General features: G+C 33.4%; 1 protein-coding gene across 8 annotated transcripts in view; it reads right to left on the minus strand.

Annotated features, from left to right (window-relative positions):
* The window catches only part of LOC106869495 (sodium channel protein para), a 382,200-nt gene that overhangs the window by 22,239 nt on the left and 335,201 nt on the right, over positions 1–24,760 (minus strand). For 5 of the 8 annotated variants that reach the window (XM_052971776.2, XM_052971773.2, XM_052971771.2 and 2 more), the window contains 6 exons: positions 20,911–21,182; positions 19,910–20,083; positions 19,357–19,704; positions 12,335–12,653; positions 7,990–8,054; positions 6,488–6,841 (listed from right to left, as the gene is read on the minus strand). In XM_052971776.2, the coding sequence (XP_052827736.1) occupies positions 6,488–6,841; positions 7,990–8,054; positions 12,335–12,653; positions 19,357–19,704; positions 19,910–20,083; positions 20,911–21,182 (1,532 nt within the window). The remainder of the gene's footprint in view (positions 1–6,487; positions 6,842–7,989; positions 8,055–12,334; positions 12,654–19,356; positions 19,705–19,909; positions 20,084–20,910; positions 21,183–24,760) is intronic. The other 3 variants (XM_052971777.2, XM_052971775.2, XM_052971774.2) reach the window with 1 other exon arrangement.

Raw genomic sequence — 24,760 nt, forward strand, 5'->3', positions numbered from 1 at the left:
GTACACCAAGCATATAATAGGTACAAGAGTAGACGCTAGAGGATCTAGAATTTGCAAATGACACTTGCCTAAAAATCCAGAAAGTTCAAAACACACAGGAAAAAACAAAACAAACAAAAAAAAAACCAGACAAGCAAGCAGAAATACTAGTAAAAACTGAATGGAGGGTTAAAATTTGACAGACAAAAATCATAAAAATTCAAAGTGATGACCCCAGCTCTGTCATGGTTAAAGATCACATGTTGCATAAGTATGGTCTCTGCAACTTGAAGTTTAGAGAAGTATAGAGAAGGACAGTGAGTTGAGATTTGAAAAGGTGAGTTAAGCTTTGAACATTTAAAGCTAAGAACTTTCAACAGCAATGTCAAATCCTTCCTACTATATAATGTCAAGTTATGAAGGCCAATATCTTCAGAAAGCACCAACCATTCATGAACAAGCAACCTAAATATTAGATATCCAGAAATTGTGAGCAACAAAAGTCTCCAAACCAAAGTCAAGCAGGAATACCTTGGCCATTGAACAGTGAGATGTAAGTGGAGAAGTATGCCATATGTTTAGAAGAACAGAGAAATATTTGGCTAGGCAAACTTCAGATGAGAAAAGAAAGGAATGATGTCTGAGGATCACCTGGGAGAGATCAGTAGGAGAGGACTTGGAGATGATAGGGATGACATGGAATCAGTGAAAAAAAGAAGCAGAGGACTGGATGGCACAGGAAAACTGCTGTAGAGAGCCTGTGTCCTGCTAGGATCCAAACAGGAAATGGTAATGATGATAATGATTGTATTTTACATTATTATATCTTTCATTATTAGTATTGTTACATTGCTGAAAACTGAGTCTTTCAATTTACTTGTGCCCATATTTTAGGTAAATAAATTCAGTTACTTTTAACTATACTATAATGTAGGTTAAAATAGATTTGCCAGCCAGAGTATGGAAAAGGCATTATAGATGAAAACATTTGTATATTACATTATATTATTTTGAAACAGCATGCTTCTATTGTACTTCTGAAACAGTTAAATAAATATTTACTTTATGCCTGAAGGATCATTAAATTCTAGATATTGAAAAAAGTAAATAGAAAAAATATAGTTGCAACATTTATAGGATAATAAATATATATTTTACAATATTTGTTTCTTCACCATAATATGAGGAATGCCAATTAAAAGATGTAAAAGTTAAAGTGCAAATAGAAATTAATTAATTCACTATTGCTAAGGAAATAACAATGTAATTACATCTAGTTCATTCTGTATAACAATCCATCATACCATAATCATCAATAATAGAACTACAAAATAAATATTGCATTGGTCCTCACAAGGTTTTTTGAAGGTGGACTAAAATTAAAAGTTTATATAATCATACAATAAATTTGAATATTTGACACACATTTAAGTAAAATTTGTAAGTATACCATCAAACTAACAAGGGAGCCTCTATGTGGTTTTGCAAGAAATAGCAGCTTAAACTATCCTGAATTACAGCCCATTAATCTTAAAAATGGAAAATATATATTGGACAATATAGTGCTTGATATACAGCTAAACAGAAGGCTAGAACACCTTTCATCATACTAAATAAATACACGAATATTCTAGCATTTTATATCAAAAGGTTTACGGCATAACTACTGTAATTGTTTCCCTTAGATTAGGTCTTTCATTTTCTCTTATATATATATATATATATATATATATATATATATATACACACACACACACACATATATGTGTGTGTGTGTGAAGGCATGTGGTTTAGTGGCTAGGGCATTCGGCTCACGATTGTTAGTTCAATTCCCGGTGATGAATTGTGTCCTTGAGCAAGACACTTTATTTCACATTGCTCCAGTCCACTCAGCTGGCAAAAATGAGTAGTATCTGTATTTCTAAGGGCAGCGCCAGCCTTGTCACACTTTGTGCCATGCTGAATCTCCCTGAGAACTATGTTAAGGGTACACGTGTCTGTGGAATGCTCAGTTACTTGCATGTTAATTTCAATAGCAAGCTGTTCCGTTGATTGTATCAGCTTGGACCTTCGTTGTAGTAACCAATGGAGTGCTCCTTTTTTTCAGATACACACACACACACACACACACACACACACACACACACATATATATATATACACACACACACACACACTACATTCTAAATATACAGTGAAAGCTGCTTATTATAATTATAAATAAAGATATCAGACAGCTATTGTTATCAAAATTAGCAGAACCAAAAATTTTAATTTAAAGTAAATTATAACTTATCCACTTACTGGAATCAATGCTCTGGATATTGTTATCAAAAATTTCAAGTAAATTACTATTCAATCAACATAACTAATAAATTGACTAGAATCAGTCTTGAGATCAAAACAGGACCATGCTAACTACAGGGCTTGTAGCTATACGGTATGCTCAAGCTGATGTTGCCTTACATCTTACTGAAGTAGATAAAATAATGACCAGACAGAGTAACTGGGTCAATATAATCAACTAAAATAACTTGATGGTGCTGTCCCACATTGCTGCAATTGAGTGACTAAAACAATAAAAGAATAAACATATGAAAGAAGTCAGGAATAGGTGTTGTAATAATAATAGGACTGCAACTTTTCCTTATGAAAGATAAAAACAATGATGATGACAATTATGATGGACACAAAAATACATTAATTTATAAACAAATGTACTGGCTTAACATCATTATTATGTATCATCAAAAATATAAGTACAAGAGTGTGAGTGTATATGCATGCATGCAAATGTGCATATATATATTATCTATTTATTTACACACACACACATACTGTATTTTGTGGCATGGTCGATGTTGCAGAAGACAGCACCTGATTTTGGAAATGTAATTCTAGAAGAAAATTTTTTATATTTACCAATGCTTAGTGCATACAATCAAGCAGTGTCTAGTAGTCACATGCTAAATGCCTGTTATCAAGTTTGTAGGCAAACCAATGGAGGGCTTATACCCAGCATTAAGTGAAGTCACCAGATAAACTAACAAAGTGAGCTATCTGGTAGTTTGCTGCTGGGTATTACTGTATTTAATGTTGATTTACGTCATACCAGACCATGACTTCAGCATGAATTCACTGACCTCAGATAATGATAGGCATTTCATCCTTCCAATTGGTGTCATGTCAAGATTCCTCTCTTTCATTCATTTATTTCCTCATGTTATTCTTAAAGTGTTTATTAATGCTGACATCTAATGGTTGTAATTGGGAAGTCAGACAACCAGGAATTACTGTCAGCTGTGTATTTAACCTCTCTGCCAGCATTTTAATGTTTACAGACCTGTGAGCACTAAACTGATACCATACAAACAGTGATATCTATTGTAGCTACCAGAATGCTTGAACCACAGTTTTTCCATCTATCACTTGGGTTATACAGTGACATGAATGCTGTTTGGGAAATTTTCCTTTGTTAATGTGTTTTTCTTGAAAATTAAGAGTCTGTATGGTTCCATTGACACAATAAACGAAAACTGTTGTTCAGTGAGTCTTTTTATATCTAATAGTATTAAGAATCATTGATTTCAACCCTTTTACATTTGCACATTAAAAGTCAAAAGAGTTTCACCTATATTCCCAATCTTATTGAGTTTGGGACAACTGTGTGTTCTTAAATTAATAATAAAGTTATGTAAATCTAATATTCTCTCTTCATATTCTTCTAACATTTTCTGAGTTAAATTTGTTTTTGTTCACAAATTTAACTGTTTATTCATGTTTTCATTTCATGAAATGAAAACACTAGTAAATAGTTCCTTTGAAATCCTGTATTTGTTGCCAATCCTTTAGCTTCCAAAGTGATCATCTTCTTTGTCACCAAGTTTCTTTGGTCTGATATCAATGTTTATAAGTTTTCCTCTAAGTATGTCCATTTTGCTGGTAATGTATGAAGGTTATGCTTCTGTTTATTCACTTTTTCAAATCCTTCTTGCTTCCTCCACTGGTGAAACATCTTCCCATTAGGTGGTGGTTCTAAGCTTCTCTCTGCTGCACTGTTTCCATGTTCTTTGTCATATTTTACTACATCAAGTTTAAATGTGATATATTTTATGTTTCTTTGATACACCTGCCATAGATGAGGGAGATAACTTGCAGGACTGAAAATGGCTTATTACACCAATGAAGATCTGGTAGTGAATGAACTAAGCTCTATACATTCAAGTGTGAAGAAACAACAAATTCTTGTTCATTGAGATGAGATGCCAACCTTTTGAAATTTTTCAATAAATGGCACTACCACACCATTGCCATTAGTAAACAAATAGCACAGCAGCAAGGGCAGTGCAGTGGCAGAAAAGTTTAATAAACCTATTTGTTTTATTTACTGAGTGAGTGTATTTGTATTTACAGCAACAATATTAGTTGAATCAAATGTTTTATAGCATAAAAAATACATGCAATTTGTAAGTAACGAAATAACAGACTTTATAAGGGGCTAATATTAATTAACCCAAGAACACAATTACAACAACTCAATTAGCACTGTAGAAGAAGCATGATAATTTTCAAGGCATTTCCTTAAAAAAAAAAGCATATCTTCCATGCAGCAAAATATGGTATATGTTCTACACACACACACACACACACACACACACACATACACACACACACACACACACACACACACACACACACACACACACACACACACACACACGTATATGTATATGTATATGTGTAAGTAAAAGTACAAGGATACTCTGTTAGTTTCAATAGTTAGTATTCCAGTTATTCAGTGAACTGAACTACGTAATCGTTGAATTGTAGTTAACATATTAAGTGTACTGAGAAGCAAAAATGTAAAAAGAAATTCTTATGTGCTGAGGATAAGATAGAATAATGACTAATATTATTTTTATCATTTTAGCAAGTATGGGAGATAACTCTGCATATGTTTTATTTCATTTTTTTCAGACCTTTTTAGCAAATTATAACGCTCATCATATTTGTCAAGTGGTGGTGAAAAAATCTGATTTTTGCCTGAAGATTACAAAAGGCGTTTGTGGAATATTCAGCCACTTAGATTATATTGTGACACAATTGGGATTTTTTAAAATTTAACCCAAGGAAATGACAGAAGACACAAACCATGGTGGAGTGTAATTAAAATGAATTTGGAATCCCATGATTGCAAAGTGATAAGTGTGTGCATTAAAACAAGTATATCAATATCAAACAAGCAGTAAACTTAGAATATTACGATAATAATGATATAATTGTATACATACATATACATACATACATATACATACATACATACATACATACATATATATATATATATATATATATATATATATATGAGGGGAAGTAAAAAATTATCCACACTTTCGCTATAACATATCTTTTTCATTGTCACACTGCCTTTCGTGCATGTGTGCTTATAGTTGGTACTACTGTGGTCACATGATCGAAGTTTGAGCCTGATTTTGCCACTTTTCTTTCTGGCTTTACAGTGTGAGCATGGCTGCTCCACTAGCAATGAACACCAAAGAAGAACATAGAGCAGTGATCCAATTTCTCTGGTCAGAAGGTGTGTCAGGTGCTGAAATTTATTGGAGAGCTTTAGCAAAATGTGGGGACAGTGCACTACTGCATAGAAGTGTGGATGAGTGGATGGAGAAGTTTAAAGGTGGTTGGACAAGTGTGATGCTTGAAGAGGGAACAGGATGCCCATCAACCTCCACCACTGATGAGAAGATTCTGCAAGCTTGAGAGATGGTAATGGTGAACCAGTTCACCATTACCATCTCTCGAATCACTGCTCTTTGTTCTTCTTTGGTGCACATTGCTCATGGTATGGCTATGCTTACACTATAAAGCCAGAAATGGAAAATGGTGCAATCAAGCTCAAACTTTGATCATGTGACATCTATAGTATCAACTATAAGCATGCATGTGCAGAAGGCAGTGTGACAATAATAAAGTTATGTTATGGTAAAAGTGCAGATAATTTTTGACTTCACTTCGTACACACACACACACACACAAATACACCACTCCTCTTACATAACTGCATACATATATTTTCAAAGTTTTAGAATAACTGAAAACAAGTGGGGAGAAATAAAATAATTTAGAGAAGAGAAAAGAAATATTTTCATTTCCTTGTTGGAATTTGTATGACTTTTTTTAAAAATGAATTAGAATAATGATGCAAGTGGAGGAAAATAATTTGTAGGGAGAACAGATTAAAACATAGATTGGCACAAGCAGATGATAATATTCAGCAAGCAAGTTTCTCAAGGCAAACAAAATATAGAGAATGTGTAGTTAGAAATTTTTGTGCGTATGCATTTTCCAAGAATACAAGTGTTGTGAAGTGAAATATTTCTAATAAAGTGCTGAAACTGTGCTGCATGTACAGTTAGCCCAAATGCTATAATTAATGGGATATGAAATAAAATAAAAGCCCTTCCATATGTCAAAAGTAATATCAACTTACTAAAGCTAAACTGCTTGCCAAAATCATAGTTATGATGAACGTCTCGAAGTATTTATGCTCCACAACTCTGTACATTAAACACCTAAGTTTCCACCATGCTTGACCAAATTTTGTGTGCTGGAAATAAAGCCAGCAGTTGCAATGTTTTATACAAAATTGGCACAAGCAGTCATCAGGGGTTTTCACATAGACAATATCAACTTCATTAATTTCTGGTTCGCCCTCTACTTGTACTTTGAGGTTGTCTTCTTCACCTCCTTCTGACAATGATGTCAGGCTGGAACTGGCGTGAGACCCTACTGGACTTTTTAATTCTCCTGCTTCACTCGCAAGTCTAGTTGATGATTCAGACAGCTACAAATGAGAAAAAAAAGAGAAATACATATATATATATATGTGTACATAAATTAATGAATAATAGTTGGATGAAAGTGAGGAAGAAATGCATTAATATTTTTATCTTAAATTCAAAGAAATCTGGAATGAATTTTCAGCATTATCAGAAGTTGTAATCTGAATAAAGGTGGTTTTAATTATGTTGTGTTAGAGAGTTTCAGCTCATTGGAGTGAAAGAGAAAAGAGCTTGGTTTCTTTACACATTTCTATGTGAGTGGTGGTAAGAGAGAAATAATTTGATTGAATGTTAGGAAGACAGCAAAGAGCTGAATCTCTAAACCATTGAGAAGTTCATAGACTTTCTTTCATGAATGACTATACTACTACCTACTCTTGCACACCTAATTCATTAGAATTCTTGCATCTCTTAGTTTGTCAACTGCATTGTTGAATTCCAACTGTAAATCTCATTGTTGAATTCTCAGTGTTGAATTCCTGCACATTGGTTACTTTCACAATGTTACTTTACTTTTGTGCTTTTTACTAACACATGAAATTACCATTTATATTTTTTTTCTAATATTATAGGTAGTGATAATTTTTTAAAAACTATTTATTAGACACAAACATGAATTAATTTTCTGCAAAACTTTCATCATCTAGTTTGATTGGAAGATTTTCTAAATAAGACTAACAACTTTGTTTTGATTTGTTAAACAAGAATAATTGACTAACAATTATGCACTTTAATCAGGTACATGTCTAAATTAGTCATTTGACAAAGCTAAAAAAATTTAATTTATGCTGGTAAGTAGTAAAATGAAACATGAATATGATTAGTACTTTTTACAATGGGAATCTGAGGAAAAACTGCCTTGTCTTCTATCAAATGAGTAGCTGTACTCCACAACTGGTTACATTAGTGTGGTCTAATGAGTGGTTCAGATGACTAGGCCATGTAATCAGAATAGATTAGAATAAGCTATCAAGGATAAAATTTAACTTGAAAAGATTGGATAATCAAAGAAAATCTGGCATAGAACAGTTGAAGGCAAGCTCAGAGAAATAGATCTTGGGCAGTGCCTTAATTCGCAATTGAGAAGTAGAGGATTAAACAGCTAAAAGTAGATAAATAATAATAACTCTTAAAATACCAAGTGGATTACCTTTCTGTCTCCATCAGCAGCATCTATACCATCTTTTTCATCTTTATCTTTTTCTTTTATTCCTTCTGAAGAAGTTAAAGAACAAAGCAATTATAATTTGCTTCAAGTAGAGCTTGGTATAAAGAAATTCCATAAAATTAAACCTTAATTATTTGGAAGTATTAATTTTTTTTTACTGCAAAGTGTTTATCTATTTATTTGAATAAATAAATAAATAATTAAATAAATAAATAAATTTATTAATCCAATTTACATTGAATATTTTTTTTCAGAAATTACATAAAAAATCGGATTAAGCCCTTTGGCAGCTTTGCTGATTTGGGCAAGTTGGTAGAAGGTAAAAAAATAGGTCAATAATTATAAAAAAAAAAAAAAGAAGAAACATCCCTTGCATGCAAGCATGGTGGTCAAAAGTGTATATGAAAAGTAAATCTCTTTAAGTCTAGAAATATAAAATATTACAAATGTTATAAATACTGTAGGTCTATAAAATAAAGTTTATAAATGAGTTTCGTTCAGCAGAAGGTGGGTTTTTAATGTTTTTTTTTAAATTTGACAGCGAAAAAATGTTTTTTAGCTTTCGTGGTAAGATGTTATTCCATATGTTAATACTATTATAAATAAAGCTTCTTTGACAAATTGAAACTCGACAAAAGGGTGTTTCAAAATTCAAGTCAGTGATACCTCTTGTTTGGTAGTTATGAGGGAGAGACTGGCGATGGATAATTTCAAAGAAACAAGTATGGCGGTGATGATGAAATATTTTGTGGAACTTGATGGCTGAGTTGTATATATATATATATATTATTAAAGAAAAGTAATTTTGATTGAGGATTGTTTATTTTGAGAGTCTTCCATGATTTATGAATGGCATGGTTAAGTAAGTGAACTTTGTAATTTCCTCAGACAGCAACACAGTAAGAAAATTTTGAATATATTAAAGAATAATAAAGAGTGATTCTAACATTTTCGGGAAGAAGGTAAGAAATTCTATTTAACATACCAAGAGTATGAGAATTTTGTTTTAATAAATTACTTATATGTGCTTTGAAACTGAGGGACTCATCAATATGAATGCCAAGAAATGTTGTTGTTGTTACATGTGAAGTTGCTTTACCTGCAATGCAGACATTAGGAAGAAGCTGTTTGGGCTTTGTGGAGAAAAGCATGTAGCAGGTTTTTTTTTATATTACGGGTAAACCGATAAGCGATAATCCATTGATAAACCTTGTCCAGTTCTGAACTAATTGTATTGAATAGGGAGGGAAGGTCCTTGTGACTAATAAAATAGTAGAGTCATCAGCAAAAGGTAGAAAATTTAATAAATTAGTAGAATTGCACATATCATTTATATAGATAAGGAACAGCAATGGTCCCAATATGGACCCCTGGTGATTTTGATGTTTCAACAGAAACGTACTGTTTACACTGTGAAAGGCATGATCTAAAGCAATTGTTAGGAGCTCCACATATTCCTATATGCCCGCGTTTGGCCAACAATATATCTGAATGTACAAAATCAAACCCATTACTGATATCTAAGTAAAGTGCAAGGAAATATTTAGAGATGTTTAGTGAACTGTAGGCATGATCTAGAAATTTAAGGATTGCATCAGCAGTACTTAAGTTTTCTCTAAATCCAATTTGGTGATTTGATAGTATTTTGTTAAGACTGAGAAATGACTGTAGTCTCTTGTATATTAACTTTGTGAGAGTAGAAAGGATAGATATATGTAACTGAATTTCTTTGAGAAAAAAGCTTTGCTTTACCTAACTTACAATTTGCTTTAGCATGTATTGGATGAATCTAGAAGTTTAGACATTTAGAAATATTTACTGAGAAATTTTGTAGTTGAATGCTATTTTAAGGATAGAGAAAGCTGTATCCTTTCTTTCAGTTAAGAAAACTGAAACAAATTGAGTATAATTATTTTTGTAGGCATATAATAACATAATGATCAGTAATAACATTTTGAGATTGTTTTCCAGCAAAGATGACATGGTGGCCTGGATCAAAGTAGTGAGGCTTATGAAGCTGCAGAGCATACTAGGCATAGCCAGTTTTATGCCATTGTACTTAGAAGGAAGTGCTCTAAATTTGTATTTAAATATGGATAAAACACATCAGCTAAAGGTCAAAAAGATTGAAAGAGCAACTGAAAGATGTATGTACAGAAGGAGCCTTTAATGCATACAGCATGCTAGGGAGAGTGAAATGAACAGGTAAGCAAGTAGATGACAACATGAATAAGACAAGGTGACTGACTGGGCTGGAAGGGTTTACCATTGAAGTGATGGAGAGAATTGTGAAGTTGGCTTTTGCAACTGACCATATCTCCCTGAAGTTGCAGCAGCTGCTGGACATCAACACAATATCAGTGGGTGATTTGGTAGATAAGACATGAGAGTTGATACAGAATGACATATGTGATGTGGCAATGGTGATGGTAGAGACTTGTAGGATGACGAGGCGGGTGGCAAATAGTGAGATCAGGAGTATGGTGGGAGAGGCAAGGTGGAAGTTTAAAGGACCATGTCTTATGTGTCAGGGTCTGAACATGGTCAGAGATTGTAAGGAACCAAAATCTGAAGTGATATGTTATAGGTGTCCAGCCTGGGCACATAGTCAGCTATTGCAAACAGGGAAACAGATAAAAGAGGAGGAGGGGGGCGGCTTCTGCACTGGTAGCTGCATGACAACCAATTAGAGGTGCACCTACATTCACTACCTATAATAAGAGTTCTAAATGGAGGCAAGCCTTTGTCAATAGGGGTCGCACAATAACCCTGTTGACCTTGAAAATGATAGAAAGCTGGAGTGGAAAAACCAGCCTGAGTACAGTGGAATAGAGGGAGATTAGGTGCAGAGGCATCAGTATAGTGGAGCCATATATCTGGTAGTGTTGGATACAGTCTAGTCACCTGTATAGTTGATCACATTATTCACGAAGGTGGAATCCTCAGTGACTGGTGTAGCAGCATCATAGTCAGCTGCTACAAGGGCAAGGGAGATGTCTTGGATAGAAGTAATTATAGAGGCTAAGGCCTCAAGGGGGGCAAATCTCTCCCACCAAGGCAGTTTTTTTTTGGTATAATATGTTACCCAGGGCAGGACAATCCGAGGAGTCAATTCTATGAAAAGCTGTGTTCATGTATGAATGGAGACACCTGAGCCTGATACTACAGCAGTTCAAAGAAAGGAAGAGTCTGCATCAGTTCAGATCAAGGATGAAGTGCAGGTGAAACCACCAGATGCACAGTGCATTGCCAAGTTATGTATATTACAACCACATTAATTATCCTTATAATATACCTCTAAATTGTGTTAGTATGGGGCAACTTCCATAAATTGTGGTTGAAATATTTTGAATCAGATAAGCAACAGATTAGAAATCTGAGATAACTTAAGAACAAAATGTGTCAGACTGCTTGTTCCCAGTATATAGCTGAGATTTAGAATTTCAGGTCTGAATTGAAAGTGCTAAAATGATTGTTAATCACTGATTAAAGTCTAGCACACTACAAATGTGTTTTAACACTTACTATAACTTCCTAGTTATATACTTATGGAATTAAGCAGAAGAAGATAATCCTTCCTGTTGATAAGAGACCAGTCTATCACAACTAATGTTACTAACTGATCTGCTATGAATTCCTAAATTAATGGGTGTTGATTTAAGTTCAGCGACTAACAAAACATCCGCTTAAGATTTTAACTCAATACTTATGAACTGTTAACCAAATATATCCATATAACCATTGCATTTATATTTTGCACTCCAGTGTAAACTATTCTCCACCTCATTTCATTTTAAATGCTATAGCTTTGTAGCTGTTATTTAGCCCTAAGTCAACTCTGACTGAGAAGACTTATGATCCAAGATGTTTTGGCCTTGACTATTCTGCTTATATTTATATATCCAAGACTACAATGTGTACTTCCTCTTTGTAAAATAGTAGGTGTAATTCCAGAGAGATTTAACTTCCAATTTTAGTAGGCCAAGCAACCAGGTAGGGGTTTTTCTCATTGGTTGGAGAAAGTTATTGTTATTGCTTTAGTCAATTTGGAGTGAAAGCAAAACAACCAGAACTCATCATCACTTTTACTACCATTTATCAACAGCAGCAACAGTTAAATGTTTTCTAATTTGGCTTATGTTACACTGGTCTGCAATATATATGCCTCAAATGTCTTTGTCGTGTCACCTTATCCTGAATGTTTTTTGCTGGTTCCTAATTTGTCTACTTGATACTCCCATCTTACAGTACATTTCCCTCCAAAGCTTGAATCATGTGTGTGCATACAATAAAGAAAATAAAAATAAAATCTGTTTATTGTACCTACCTTGATTAGTGGGTGTTACTGCATTTTCATCAACTTCTATCTTATCTCCAAACTTTCCATTTCCAATGATTGCGTGACCATCTAATAAGGTTTTCTTACCATTCACATCTATTTTTGGCAGCTCAGCTATGTTTGCTGGTCTTTTCTTATTAAAAGTGTGCTTTGCACATTTCAATAGACTCATTTTAACCCAATGCGTGAATCTGACAATTCTGTCAATAGCTTCTTGTAATTTATTGGGTTCATCATCTGATTTTGAACTTTGAAGGCTTTCGGCACCAAATGATGATAAGAGCAATGCAAGAAATAGGTTGAGTACCTGGAAAATTCAAAATATGGTTACTCATAAAAAAATGTAAAAGAGAACAGTTAGATTTCTTACCACATCATTAAACAATAGATGTTGAGGAAAGTAGGGATGAAATTATATCCCTAGTGATTCTGAAGGATAAAAGAAATATCGACACTAGAACAATTTGTATTCAGAATAGTATTGTAGACACAGTAAAACATCTTGTCTGGACAGTACCTAATATAAAGTCTCTTGAGGGAGGACAGAAATGGTAAAAGCGTGAGCTATTTACTGCACTTAGTTGACAGATGCAACTAAATTTGAATCCTGCTTGGAGCAACTTTGTCTTTCAATCTTCTAAGGTAGAAGAAAATAAATACCAATCATAAAAGATCAACACTCAATTGAAAACAACACTCTCCTTTAGATTGGCCTTGTACCAATGTCAATAAGAATATACCAGTAACACACTAGTATATCAGCAACACATGAGTTACCTCTCCTTTTACAATGTTTATAAAATTTTTCTTTTAATGGTGCTGTCTGATTTATATTGAGCAATATCTCATGAGAACCACTGCTACAAAAAGAGTGTTTATATCATTTTAACCAGTAGTATTTGAATAAATTGAATGTTACATGCTTTCTTATCATCTCTATAACTGATGGTGGTGGGTAAGCTAGTCAATCAGTTGGTTTTTGAGACATCCCCAAAGCACCAAAGAGAGAGAGAGAGAGAGAGAGAGAGAGAGAGAGAGAGAGAGAGAGAGAGAGAAAGAGAGAGAGAGAGAGAGAGAGAGAGAAAGAGAGAGAGAGAGAGAGAGAGAAAGAGAGAGAGAGAGATAGAGAGAAAGAGAGAGAGAGAGAGAGAGAGAGAGAGAGAGAGAGAGAGAGAGAGATAGAGAGAGAGAGAGAGCATGTCCTGTAAAACCGAAAACATGATCCTGGGAGTGTTAGATGTGTAAGTAATATATTAATGATTAAGAAGGTCGGAAATGAGGTATACAGTTGCCTGCATTCATGAATTCAGGGAGATGTCACTAAGGAGTAGGAAATTTATTAGCTTTTTAAGAATAGGAGGTGATTCCGGAAACATTATTTAGCATAATGGTTGGGATGTAGTCTGCCCTAATGACTCGGCTTTACTAGGAGAGCCAAACTATTTAATAAACTTAGTGCTTAGGCATTCATGAATTAACAGAAGAAATTCGCATCAAAGTTTGTTGTGTTAAAAGCAGACCTGTAAGCAAAGAAATTAACAGAGCATACAAGCTATTTCAATTTATCTTTCCATCTATCAATACTCCAATTCTTTATTTTTCACAAAGTTGTATTATCTACTATTTTCTCAACTTGGATCCATTTGCATTTATATATATTGTTGTGATGAGAGTTATGACACCCCCTTGCAAGAGATAGACTGGTCCAAGTAAAGTATAAATAGTAACGATCCGAGTAAGTTCAGAGTTCAGAGTTGAGTGAAGTTGTTCGCAGTTGTAAATTTGTTGTACTAAAGGTTAGTACACTGATGCTATATTTCTGGTAAGACATCTGCAGGAGAAATACCTGGTCAAAGATAAACCTCTGTACTTGGCCTTTGTTGACTTGACATGGTCCTCCGATCCCTTATCTAGTGGTCAGTGCAGAAACTGGGGATAGCTGAGTGGTTGGTACGAGCTGTACAAGCTATGTACAGGGATGATACCAGTAAGGTGAGGGTTGGCAATGAGTACAGTGAAGAATTCAGGGTACAAGTAGAGGTTCATCAAGGATCGGTGCTCAGCTTTCTCTTGTTTATCATAGCCCTCCAGGCAATAACAGGAATTTAAGACAGGCTGCCCCTGGGAGCTCCTCTATGCAGATGATCTTGCTCTTATAAGTGAATCACTACCAGAACTAGAGAAGTTTCAGGTATGGAAGCAAGGTATGGAATCGAAGGGTCTTAGAGTTAACATAGCAAAAAACCAAAGACTTAGTAAGAAGGAAGGCAGACAAATCACAAATCCCTTCAGGTATATGGCCCTGCTCAATCTGTAGAAAAGGCATAGGTAGAAACTCCATAAGATGTACCCAGTGCAAGCTTTGGACACATAAGAGATGCAGCAATATCAGAGGATACTAGCTTTTGTATGTGGAAGATGCACAAGTACAATAAACGCTGAAAATATGCAGAAAATAGACTCCATCAACTGCAAGGGGGACAAACTAGAGGTAGTAGATAACTTCCATTATCTAGGTGACCAAATTAGTAGTGGAGGGGGATGCTCTGAGAGCATAGCTGTGAGAATAAAATTAAGCTGGGAAAAGTTTAGAGAACTCCTGCTTCTGCTGGCAACAAAGGGCCTCTCTCTCAGAGTGAAAGGTAGATTGTATGATACCGTGTGTGAACAGTCATGCTACATGGCAGTGAAACATGGGCTGTGACAGCAAAGGACGTGCATAGGCCTGAAAGAAATGAAGCCAGTATGCTTTTGCTGGATGTGCAATGTCAGTATGCATGTCTGACAGAGTGTAAGCATCTTGAGAGAAAAGTTAGGCATAAGAGGCATCAGATGTGGTGTGCAAGAGAGATGACTGTACTGGTATGGTCATGTGATGCATATGGATGAGGACAACTGTGTAAAGAAGTGCTGGTTTCTAACTGTCGAGAGTACCTGTAGTAGAGGTAGATCCAGGAAAACATGGGAAGAAGTGGTGAAGTATGATCTTCAAACTTTGAGCTTCACTGAGGCAATGACTAGTGACCTCATGGAGGCAATAACTGAGACCTTTGGCATTATGACATGCTTGAGAAGAAGACCCATCAAACCCATTGAGCAAACTTGCAATCATGACAGATACCAGTGTCATGCAAATGGCACCCATGCTGGTGTCATGTAAAAACGCCCATTACACTTTTGGAGTGGTTAGCATTAGGAAGGGTATCCAGCTGTAGAAAACGATGCCAAATCAGACTGGAGTCTGGTGCAGCTTCCCAGCTTACCAGCCCTGGTCAAACCGTCCAACCCATGATGATGATGATGATGATAGTTTGCTTTCAAGATATAAATACAAATAAATGTTTAAAAAAACACAGTAGAAAACTAAAAAAAAAACCTACAAGTGTTTCGATTCTGGCCCCTTGGTAATGCATAATTCAAAGCATTTGGGTTGAATCCAATGTTAAGAATTTAAGCTGTAAGGGGTAGAATCTCTTCAGGGATTTTGTTTTAATAATAACGAATATTACATCTTATTTGATGGAATTCAAATTCACAACTAAAGAAGTTTAAGATGTTATTTCATATGTATAATGTCTATGTATTTGATAAGGAACTAAAACTAGTATGTAAAAATAAATATAAAACAAAATAAAATACAATAAACTTATTCAAAAATATATATATGAATAATATGAATATTTAAAATATTGTTATATCTTTATGAGAAAATAATTATGTAATAAAATAAAATAAATAAAATAAATTAAAGTAAATAAATAAAAAATAATTAGGAAAATGCACAATAAATAATAAATAAACCATTATAATCATATAATTTTCATTGGCTTGCTAGTGGATACTAGTAAATATCCATGTATATGTGTTCATTGAATCATTTTTATTCAAATTTAATTGTTTATATATGTGTTAGTATCTGCTCAAATTTGAATATTCTATCCATTAATTATTCAAGTTAATATATATACACATAGACCTATATACACATGAATACAGTAAGTGTATATATTTTCTTATATATATATATATTTATGTTTAAGCATCGGTTAAATGTACTAATTATATATACATTTGTATATAATTCAGTATTTGTTCTAAAAGGGGGTAAAAACGAAAATAATAAAATCAAGTAAAATAGGATAAATAGAATAAATTAAAAGTTAAGATAAGATAATAATCTGTATTTTATATTATAATAGAATATATAGAAATCTTAGAATATATATATATCAGTTCATTTATTTATATGCCTAGAAAATGCATATTACGTATCTAAGTGATAAGTACTATGTGTATTATGTCACTAACTTGTGTTTAGTTAAAGAAAAAGGTGAACGGAATATTTTATAAACCTGTTAGTTCGTTCAAATATCTTATTGGGAATTATTATAAAACTTAATTATTTATATAACTGTTAAAAGTTATACTATTAACTTATAATGTCTATTTATGATAAATTTATCTATTATGTAATACAACTGGATACAGTTAAGTAAAATAAAATAAGTTAATCTTGTTTATGTATATTAAATGTTTATAAATGTTTAAAAACAGTAATATGGTTAAGTTAGAATATTTTTTTTATTTATTTTTTTTTTTTATTTATGTGTTTCAGCCAAGTGGCTGCGGTCATGCTGGTGCACCACCGTGATTTTCACGTTCCTTGCATGGCTCTTCTCCCCCACCTGACATGGTCCAATCAAGAGTTTTGATGGCACATCTGGTGTATAAGAGAATTTGACACAGCTGCCCTAAACTGCGTCTCATTATGAGCCATTGGTTCGTCTGGTATCGTGGAGAGGAAAGCGTCAAGTTTTGTCTTGAAGACCTCCGCATCCATGTCTTGCATGTCTCTCAAATGTTTTGGCAGGGCATTGAAGAGCTGAGGTCCTCTGAAACCGAGGCTGCTGCAGTATCTCGTTCTTATGTGAGATGCAGTGGACGGTACCTTTGGCACCATGCAGTGGCGACCCGTGCGGGCATTCCTGTAGTACTTGATACCAAAGTTTGGCACCAGTCCTTCCAGTATTTTCCATATGTATATTATTACATATCTCTCCCGCCTGCGCTCCAGGGAGTAGAGACCTAGTGCCTTCAGTCGCTCCCTGTAGTTCATCTGTTGGACTGTGGCGATCTTTTTTGTATAGTGCCGCTGAATTGCCTCGAGTTCTGCTGTCCGCATAACACTGGGTGGTGACCACAACTGAGAGCAATAGTCTAGGCGGCTCAGAACAAATGTCTTCCATAGAATCAACATGACTTTTTGATCCCTTGTACGGAAAGTCCTCAGTATCCACCCCGCCAGTTGTCTGCACCTTGCTGTCAACTTGATAATGTGCATGTGAAATGATGCATCACTACACATGTTGATGCCCAGATCTCTAACTGTTTGTGGTTCTGGGATTGCAGTACCTCCAGGCCCTGTGTATGCCAGTTGGGAGGTACTCATGGTCTTGTAGCGCAGTACTTGAAATTTTTTTGCATTGAACTGCATATTATTTTGCTCTGCCCACTCATATATTGCATTTAGGTCATTCTGCAGGCTTACAATATCATCAGGATTCTTTATTGCCTGAGATATCTTTGTGTCATCAGCATAGCTAGTGACAGTGGCTCTCCGAGTGACCGTGGGCATGTCCAGAAGGGCCACTATGAACAGTAGTGGCCCCAGAACAGTTCCCTGTGGAACACCGCTCAATATTTGTGTTTCCCTAGATAGTTCTCCATTGGCTGCAACTGTCTGACTTCTACCATTCAGGAAGTCATGCAGCCACTCTCCTAATTTACCAGCTATGCCAAGGTTTCGCAGCTTGTGACATATCAAGCCATGATCAACTTTGTCAAAGGCTTTTGCAAAGTCGAGATATATCACATCAACATTTGAATGGTCAAGTAGCTGCTTCAGGACCCAGTCATAAGGTAGAAAATCATATAACATGGAATAAATGAATGATTATTTATGCTAATGTATATATAAATATCTCTCTATACACACACACACACACACACACACACACATATACATATATACATGTATGTATATATATATATATATATATATATATATATATATATATATATATATATATATATATATATATATATATATATATATATATATATATATATATATATATATATACATATATATATTATAGAGGCTGGCTCATACCACTTTGTCATGTAGGAAGGGGAGTACCATTTTCACTACAACAGAACTGTAGTAAGATTCTAACATGTTATGAACAGTTTTCTTCCTCTTTACAACAATTTATCAAACAAAGGACATTTTTTAGAACTGGTTTGAAATTAAAAGAGAAATTAAACAAGTGGGGTATTCCTGGAGTAAGGGTATCATCTGTAAAATTATTTAACAAGCAACAGCTTAAATACGCTGAACATATACAACAACATCTCAAACAAAAGACTTTTTTAGAACTGGTTTGAAATAAAAAGAGAAATTAAATAAGTGGGGTATTCCTGGAGCAAGGCTCATTACTCAGTTTCTTTCATTAAAAGGTTAAGTTGTACAAAGGGTATCATCTGTAAAATTATCCTATAAACAACAACTTAAATATACTGAACATTTATATAACAATGGAAAGTTCAAAAGAATCATCTTATTGTTTAAAAAATGTTTAAAAAATGTTCTCAAATATGATACCCTCAATAAAAACATGCTTAATCTTGATTTATAGTTATTGCTTTTACCTTTTCTTGCTTTTCAAAACATGTTTTACTGTTCTGTATTTGTTATTGGAGGAAGGAATTATTAGAATGTTTGCTTGTAATTGAGTGGTTTCTTAATTTAGTTGTCAGATATGATGATCAGATTTTGTTCAAGTTGATAGAAATAAAGTATGTAAAGTAATGAGCCTTGCTTGAAACAAGAAGGCAATAAATATGTAAAGGTCTCTGAGCTCTTATGGATTGTAGAGAAAACTTAAACATTTAAAGAATAATTAATGTTGAATAAATGAAATAAAGAGTAACAAAGTGATAATACTTACTACAAGATTGCCAATGATCATGGTTAATAAGAAGAATGGTACGCAGGCATATCCAGACACTTTCATACACATCCACATGGATTCAATCCATTCGCCACACAAAACACGAAATACAATCATGAATGAGTGCAAAAAGGTTCTAAAACCCCATCTAGGGAGTTCTCCATCTTCAAAGAGATCTTTAATTTCATATTTTTCTCCAAATAATTGCTGTCCCATGACAGCAAAGATGAACACTATGATGCCCAACACAAGTGTTAGGTTACCGAGGGCACCCATAGTTCCGGCTACAATACCTATTAACATATTTAAGGTAGGCCAAGATTTTGCGAGTTTGAACACTCGAAGCTGCAATAGAAAAACAAAGAAAGAATTAAATCTGTGTAAATCAGATAAGCTAAAATTTTGTTCATAATTATCATTAATATAAATAGAAATAACTTTTTTTAAGAATAATTCTGAGAGTGGTTTGACAAAAGTTTTATAAACAGTCAATATAACCCTTATGGATTGATTATATTAAATAGTAAAATACAAGACAAAATATACTCACTAATCGGAAAGACCGTAAAACAGATAAGCCTTGTACTCCCTCTAATCCCAGTTCCATTAAACTTAAAAATACAATGAAAGAATCGAAGATGTTCCAAGGGTCTCTGAAGTAGGTTGACGGCGCGAGAGCTAGAATTTTTAGGAAGGCTTCAGCTGCAAAAACAGCTGTAAAAACCTGGAAAACATAACAGAATATATCAAATCAGAAACCTAAAAGTTACCATAAAATGATATCTATGTTAAAATAATAAATTGACATAAATAACTAATTCTTAAGATCAATTCTTTGTATGCAGACATATTTTCTTTCTTTTATTGTTTGACACCACATTATCTAAAGCTAGTATGGGTAGGATGAGTGTGAAAATATTTGCAAAGTTGATGAACACCTATTATTTGGTAACTCTGAAGCAAAAATAAAATTTACTTTCAGTTTAGTGAATCAAAAAACTTTAGTTAAAAAATAATATATATTATATGTATAAATAATAATAATAATAATAATAATAATAATAATAATAATAATAATAATAATAATCCTTTCTACTATATGCACAAAACCGGAAATTTTGGGGGAGGGGGCTAGTCAATTACATCGACACCAGTGTTCAACTGGTATTTATTTTATTGACTCTGAAAGGATGAAAGGCAAAGTCAACTTAGGCAGAATTTGAACTCAGAATGTAGTGATGGGTAAAATACTGCTAAACATTTTGCCCAGTGTGCTAACGATTCTGCCAGCTCACCAACTTCATAATAATAATAATGATAATAATAACTGTCATATTGCCACAAGACTGCAGTTTTGTGGGAGAAGGGTATAGTTTATTCATTTGATTACATTATGTATACTTATTTTATGCAGAGGCATGAAAAACAAAGCTGATTGTGGTCACACATGAAATTAGAAAACTGAGGGATAAGACTAAATATTGCAAAGTCTGTTGCTCTACCATGTGTGCTTATGCATCAAAATATATTTTCTCTTTGAAAAATACTTACATAGTTGCCCATTTCTAAAGCGTTTTGTAGACCTTTCGACATATCGTAATGGTCAATAGCCATAAAGATGGTATTTAATACGATGCACAAAGTTATAAACAGATCCACAAAGGCATCCATAATGAAAAATCCAATATATCCCTGCAATGTCTTAAAGGGCGGCCAGCAATCCCAAGCACAGAAAATTCGGAACAATTTGTCCTTAAGCAACTCAGGTTGAGAAGCGGTTGAACTGACTGAACCTGCAAGTAAAGATGTTGAACTGACAGAACCTGCAAGTAAAGGTGAACAAATGTAATAACGAAGAAAATTTACACATAAAAATATGGAAGTCATGTCACTCAAACTTTATATGTTGGTAATTTAGCTTCAGCTGTGTGAATGTGTGAGTGCAAATGTGTGTGTGTGTGTGTGTGTGTGCACGCACATGCATGAGAGTTGTGTGCATGTGTGTATGTACATGTATGTATGTGTGTGTGTGTGTGTACAGATGTGAGTTTATAGATACATACATACATACATACATATATATATATATATATATATATATATATATATATATATATATATATATATACAAACACACATATACACATATATGCATACATACATATATACATATATACATATATACAAACATACATATATACATGTGTGTATATATATATATATATATATATATATATTATTTTGTTTAAAAGATTTCCAACACTGTCTGTTTTTTATGTTTTATTTATATTCCTGCAGAACCATTGTGGGGTATAGAATATGGAATATACAATATATAATATAATATACAATATATAATATAAAATAAAATAAAATAAAAATGGATGGCACCATGAAATAAAGTATTGAATGTAGATGAAATATTGAGTGTTCAATATAAAGGATCAAATATATAAATATAAATATAAATATATAAAGGCGACTCGAGTTTCAGGGCTATTTCCCTTCGTCATGGCCGGTATGACAGACCTTGTCTGTTAAAGTCTGTCATACCGGCCATGACGAAGGGAAATAGCCCTGAAACTCGAGTAACCTTTATATATTTATATTTATATTTATATATTTGATCCTTTATATTGAACACTCAATATTTCATCTACATTCAATACTTTATTTCATAGTGCCATCCATTTTTATTTTATTTTATATTATATATTGTATATTCCATATTCTATACCCCACATTGGTTCTGCAGGAATATAAATAAAACATAAAAAACAGACAGTGTTGGAACTCTTTTAAACAAAATAATATATTCCTCTATACACAATCATACAAAAAAACCACCTTTTTTGTATTTATTTTTACTCGCATATATATATATATATATATATATATATATATATATATATATATATATATATATATAAGTAAAATGTTTAATGCAAATGTTTTTGTGAGAATGTGTGTGAAAGTGTGTGTGCATGCACGCACAAGTATATACTCACACACAAATTCTATATTCATATATTTCAAATAATACATGTAAAATATTCACACACACACATATGTATGTATGTGTAAGTGTGTGCATATATATATATATATATATATATATATATATATATATATAACAAATATGGTAAAAATTCGATATTAATTAATATCAATTTAATACCAGGAAACTAGCACATTAAAAGAATCAGAAGGCTCTTGAAAACATTTTTTGGGAGATCCTAAAAAGATTATAGTACTTGTGTATATAAGATTGACCAGTGACTGGTCTGTCAACATGCTAGAAGAATCTCACTTAAAAAAATTCTCAAATACGGATTCAGCGGAGCAAAAATAGGCGGGCTAGACCAGTGAAAATTGTACATACCTCGATTATCTGCAGACTATAGTTTCAAAATTAACATTTTCAAAATAAAAATGTCTATTTATCTTCAGTACAGATTGCCGATATTTTTACAATCGAACAAAATCTCGTGCTAGTTGTCTTCAACTAGTGAAAGCGTGCACGTGATTCTATCCATTATAAAGATTAAAATTCAAAAGTCTTAGTTTTGGCGCGCTGAATCCGGAAAATATCTCTGCAGAAAATAATCTCTGCAATATATATATATATATATATATATATATATATATATATATATATATATATATATATTCATGCACACATTCTACATGTATATATTTAGAATAATATAATATGCATGTGTATATGTAAATATAATCTACAATTTATATGTCTAAAATAATACTGCATCAAATATATATCATAGTGATTTTAAGTTTAAAGGAAATAATGACTTTTGCTTTCATACAAACACATGCATACAAAATCACATAGCAAATGTAAACTTCACTCTGTCATTATATAGGGACATTAAGTAACACATGGATATATCTATAAGTAGTTACCATATATACATGATGGTCTTTCAACTGAATATTGTAAACTTCTTATCCTATCATAGGAACTAAATGTTCTCTGCTTCATTTAGCTGGTACCAGAACAGGTGAAAAATAAAAAGAGAATAACTAACTATACTTTTGAGCTAACATCTCAAGAAGGAGAAGGATTGATCATATGCTTATTCATTGACTTGTATATTTGTTCATTGGCTTATATATTTATTCATTGACAAACATGAAAATTGAAAGTGACCAGTAACAGTGATTTTGTGGTTCTACTCACACTTACTTGATTCAGTCTAAATGTCAGTAAGATCGTCTATAAAATAAGGAGAAATGCAGCTCGATCAGTGTTTAACTGATTATTTGATGAAGAAATTTGGAGGCTTATAGAAAAGATGCATGTTTAATTTCTCATATATTATCCATCATTTTCTGGGATACATGACAGGGTTGGCAAATTTCATGGCAGCAATAACAAATAAATTGCCACAAATTAACTCTCAGGCAGTATCTTCTAAAAAATGTTGCAGAAATGAGTATTTCTAATGTTAATATTCCAAAGTTCCTAGTAACCTTAACACTTCAGAAAAACTGTTTAATTCAATCTCAAAGCAATGAAATAACTTGACCTGAATACAAACTTGGAGGAGATCGTCATCATCCCAGTGTTTTAAATCTGGGTTTTGTCCCTGTTAATGGGGGTGGCCGCATCTACCTCAATGCCATAGCAACCGCCCTCACACCATCTTGCCTGGTTTTGGGTATCCTCTTTTTTCAAACCAACTCTCCCAATCTCTTCCTCCACCTGTTCCCTCCAGCTTTTCCTTGATATACCTTGCTTTCGTGCTCCATTTACCTCAAACACAATCACTCTCCTCAGAACATGCTTTTCATCTCTCCTCAACAGAAAGCTATGTGTGGGTATGTATCTGTAAGTAAGAACCTGACAATTATGTAGCAAATATGAATGGGATCTGAGGCAACTAAGAGTTGATTTGTGATGTAAAAAGAGAGAGAAAAAAGAAACTCATTGAAAGTTCACAAGTTTGGATAAGTTCATGACATGGGAGAAATGAAAGTACTGACATTTGGACCAAACTTGTTCGAGTTTGTGAACTAATCAGATAGCTGAAATAATGTAAGATATACAGTGTAAAAACTTACTGAGAATTCATAAAACAGTTTGCTAAAAAATACTATCTTCTCCTGAGGCATTATATCATACCATACAAGTATAAAATGTTAATTGTTGGAAACAGCTTTGCCCAAAAGCTGAAAGACACAATGGATGCAGATGTATTTGAACCTTTTGAAAATCTGAATATTCCAGTAAAAGTCTGATCCACCACAAACAAAATAAATATGTAATATAATCCATCTCACAATCATATAGTCTTAGGTTCAATTCCACTGTATAGAATCTTGGGAAAGCATCTTCTACCGAAAATCTTGGGTAGAACTAAGCTCTGTAAATGAAAGT

Source organism: Octopus bimaculoides, chromosome 11 (assembly GCF_046866305.1).
Source record: "Octopus bimaculoides isolate indiv1 chromosome 11, ASM4686630v1, whole genome shotgun sequence".
NCBI lineage: Eukaryota > Metazoa > Mollusca > Cephalopoda > Octopoda > Octopodidae > Octopus > Octopus bimaculoides.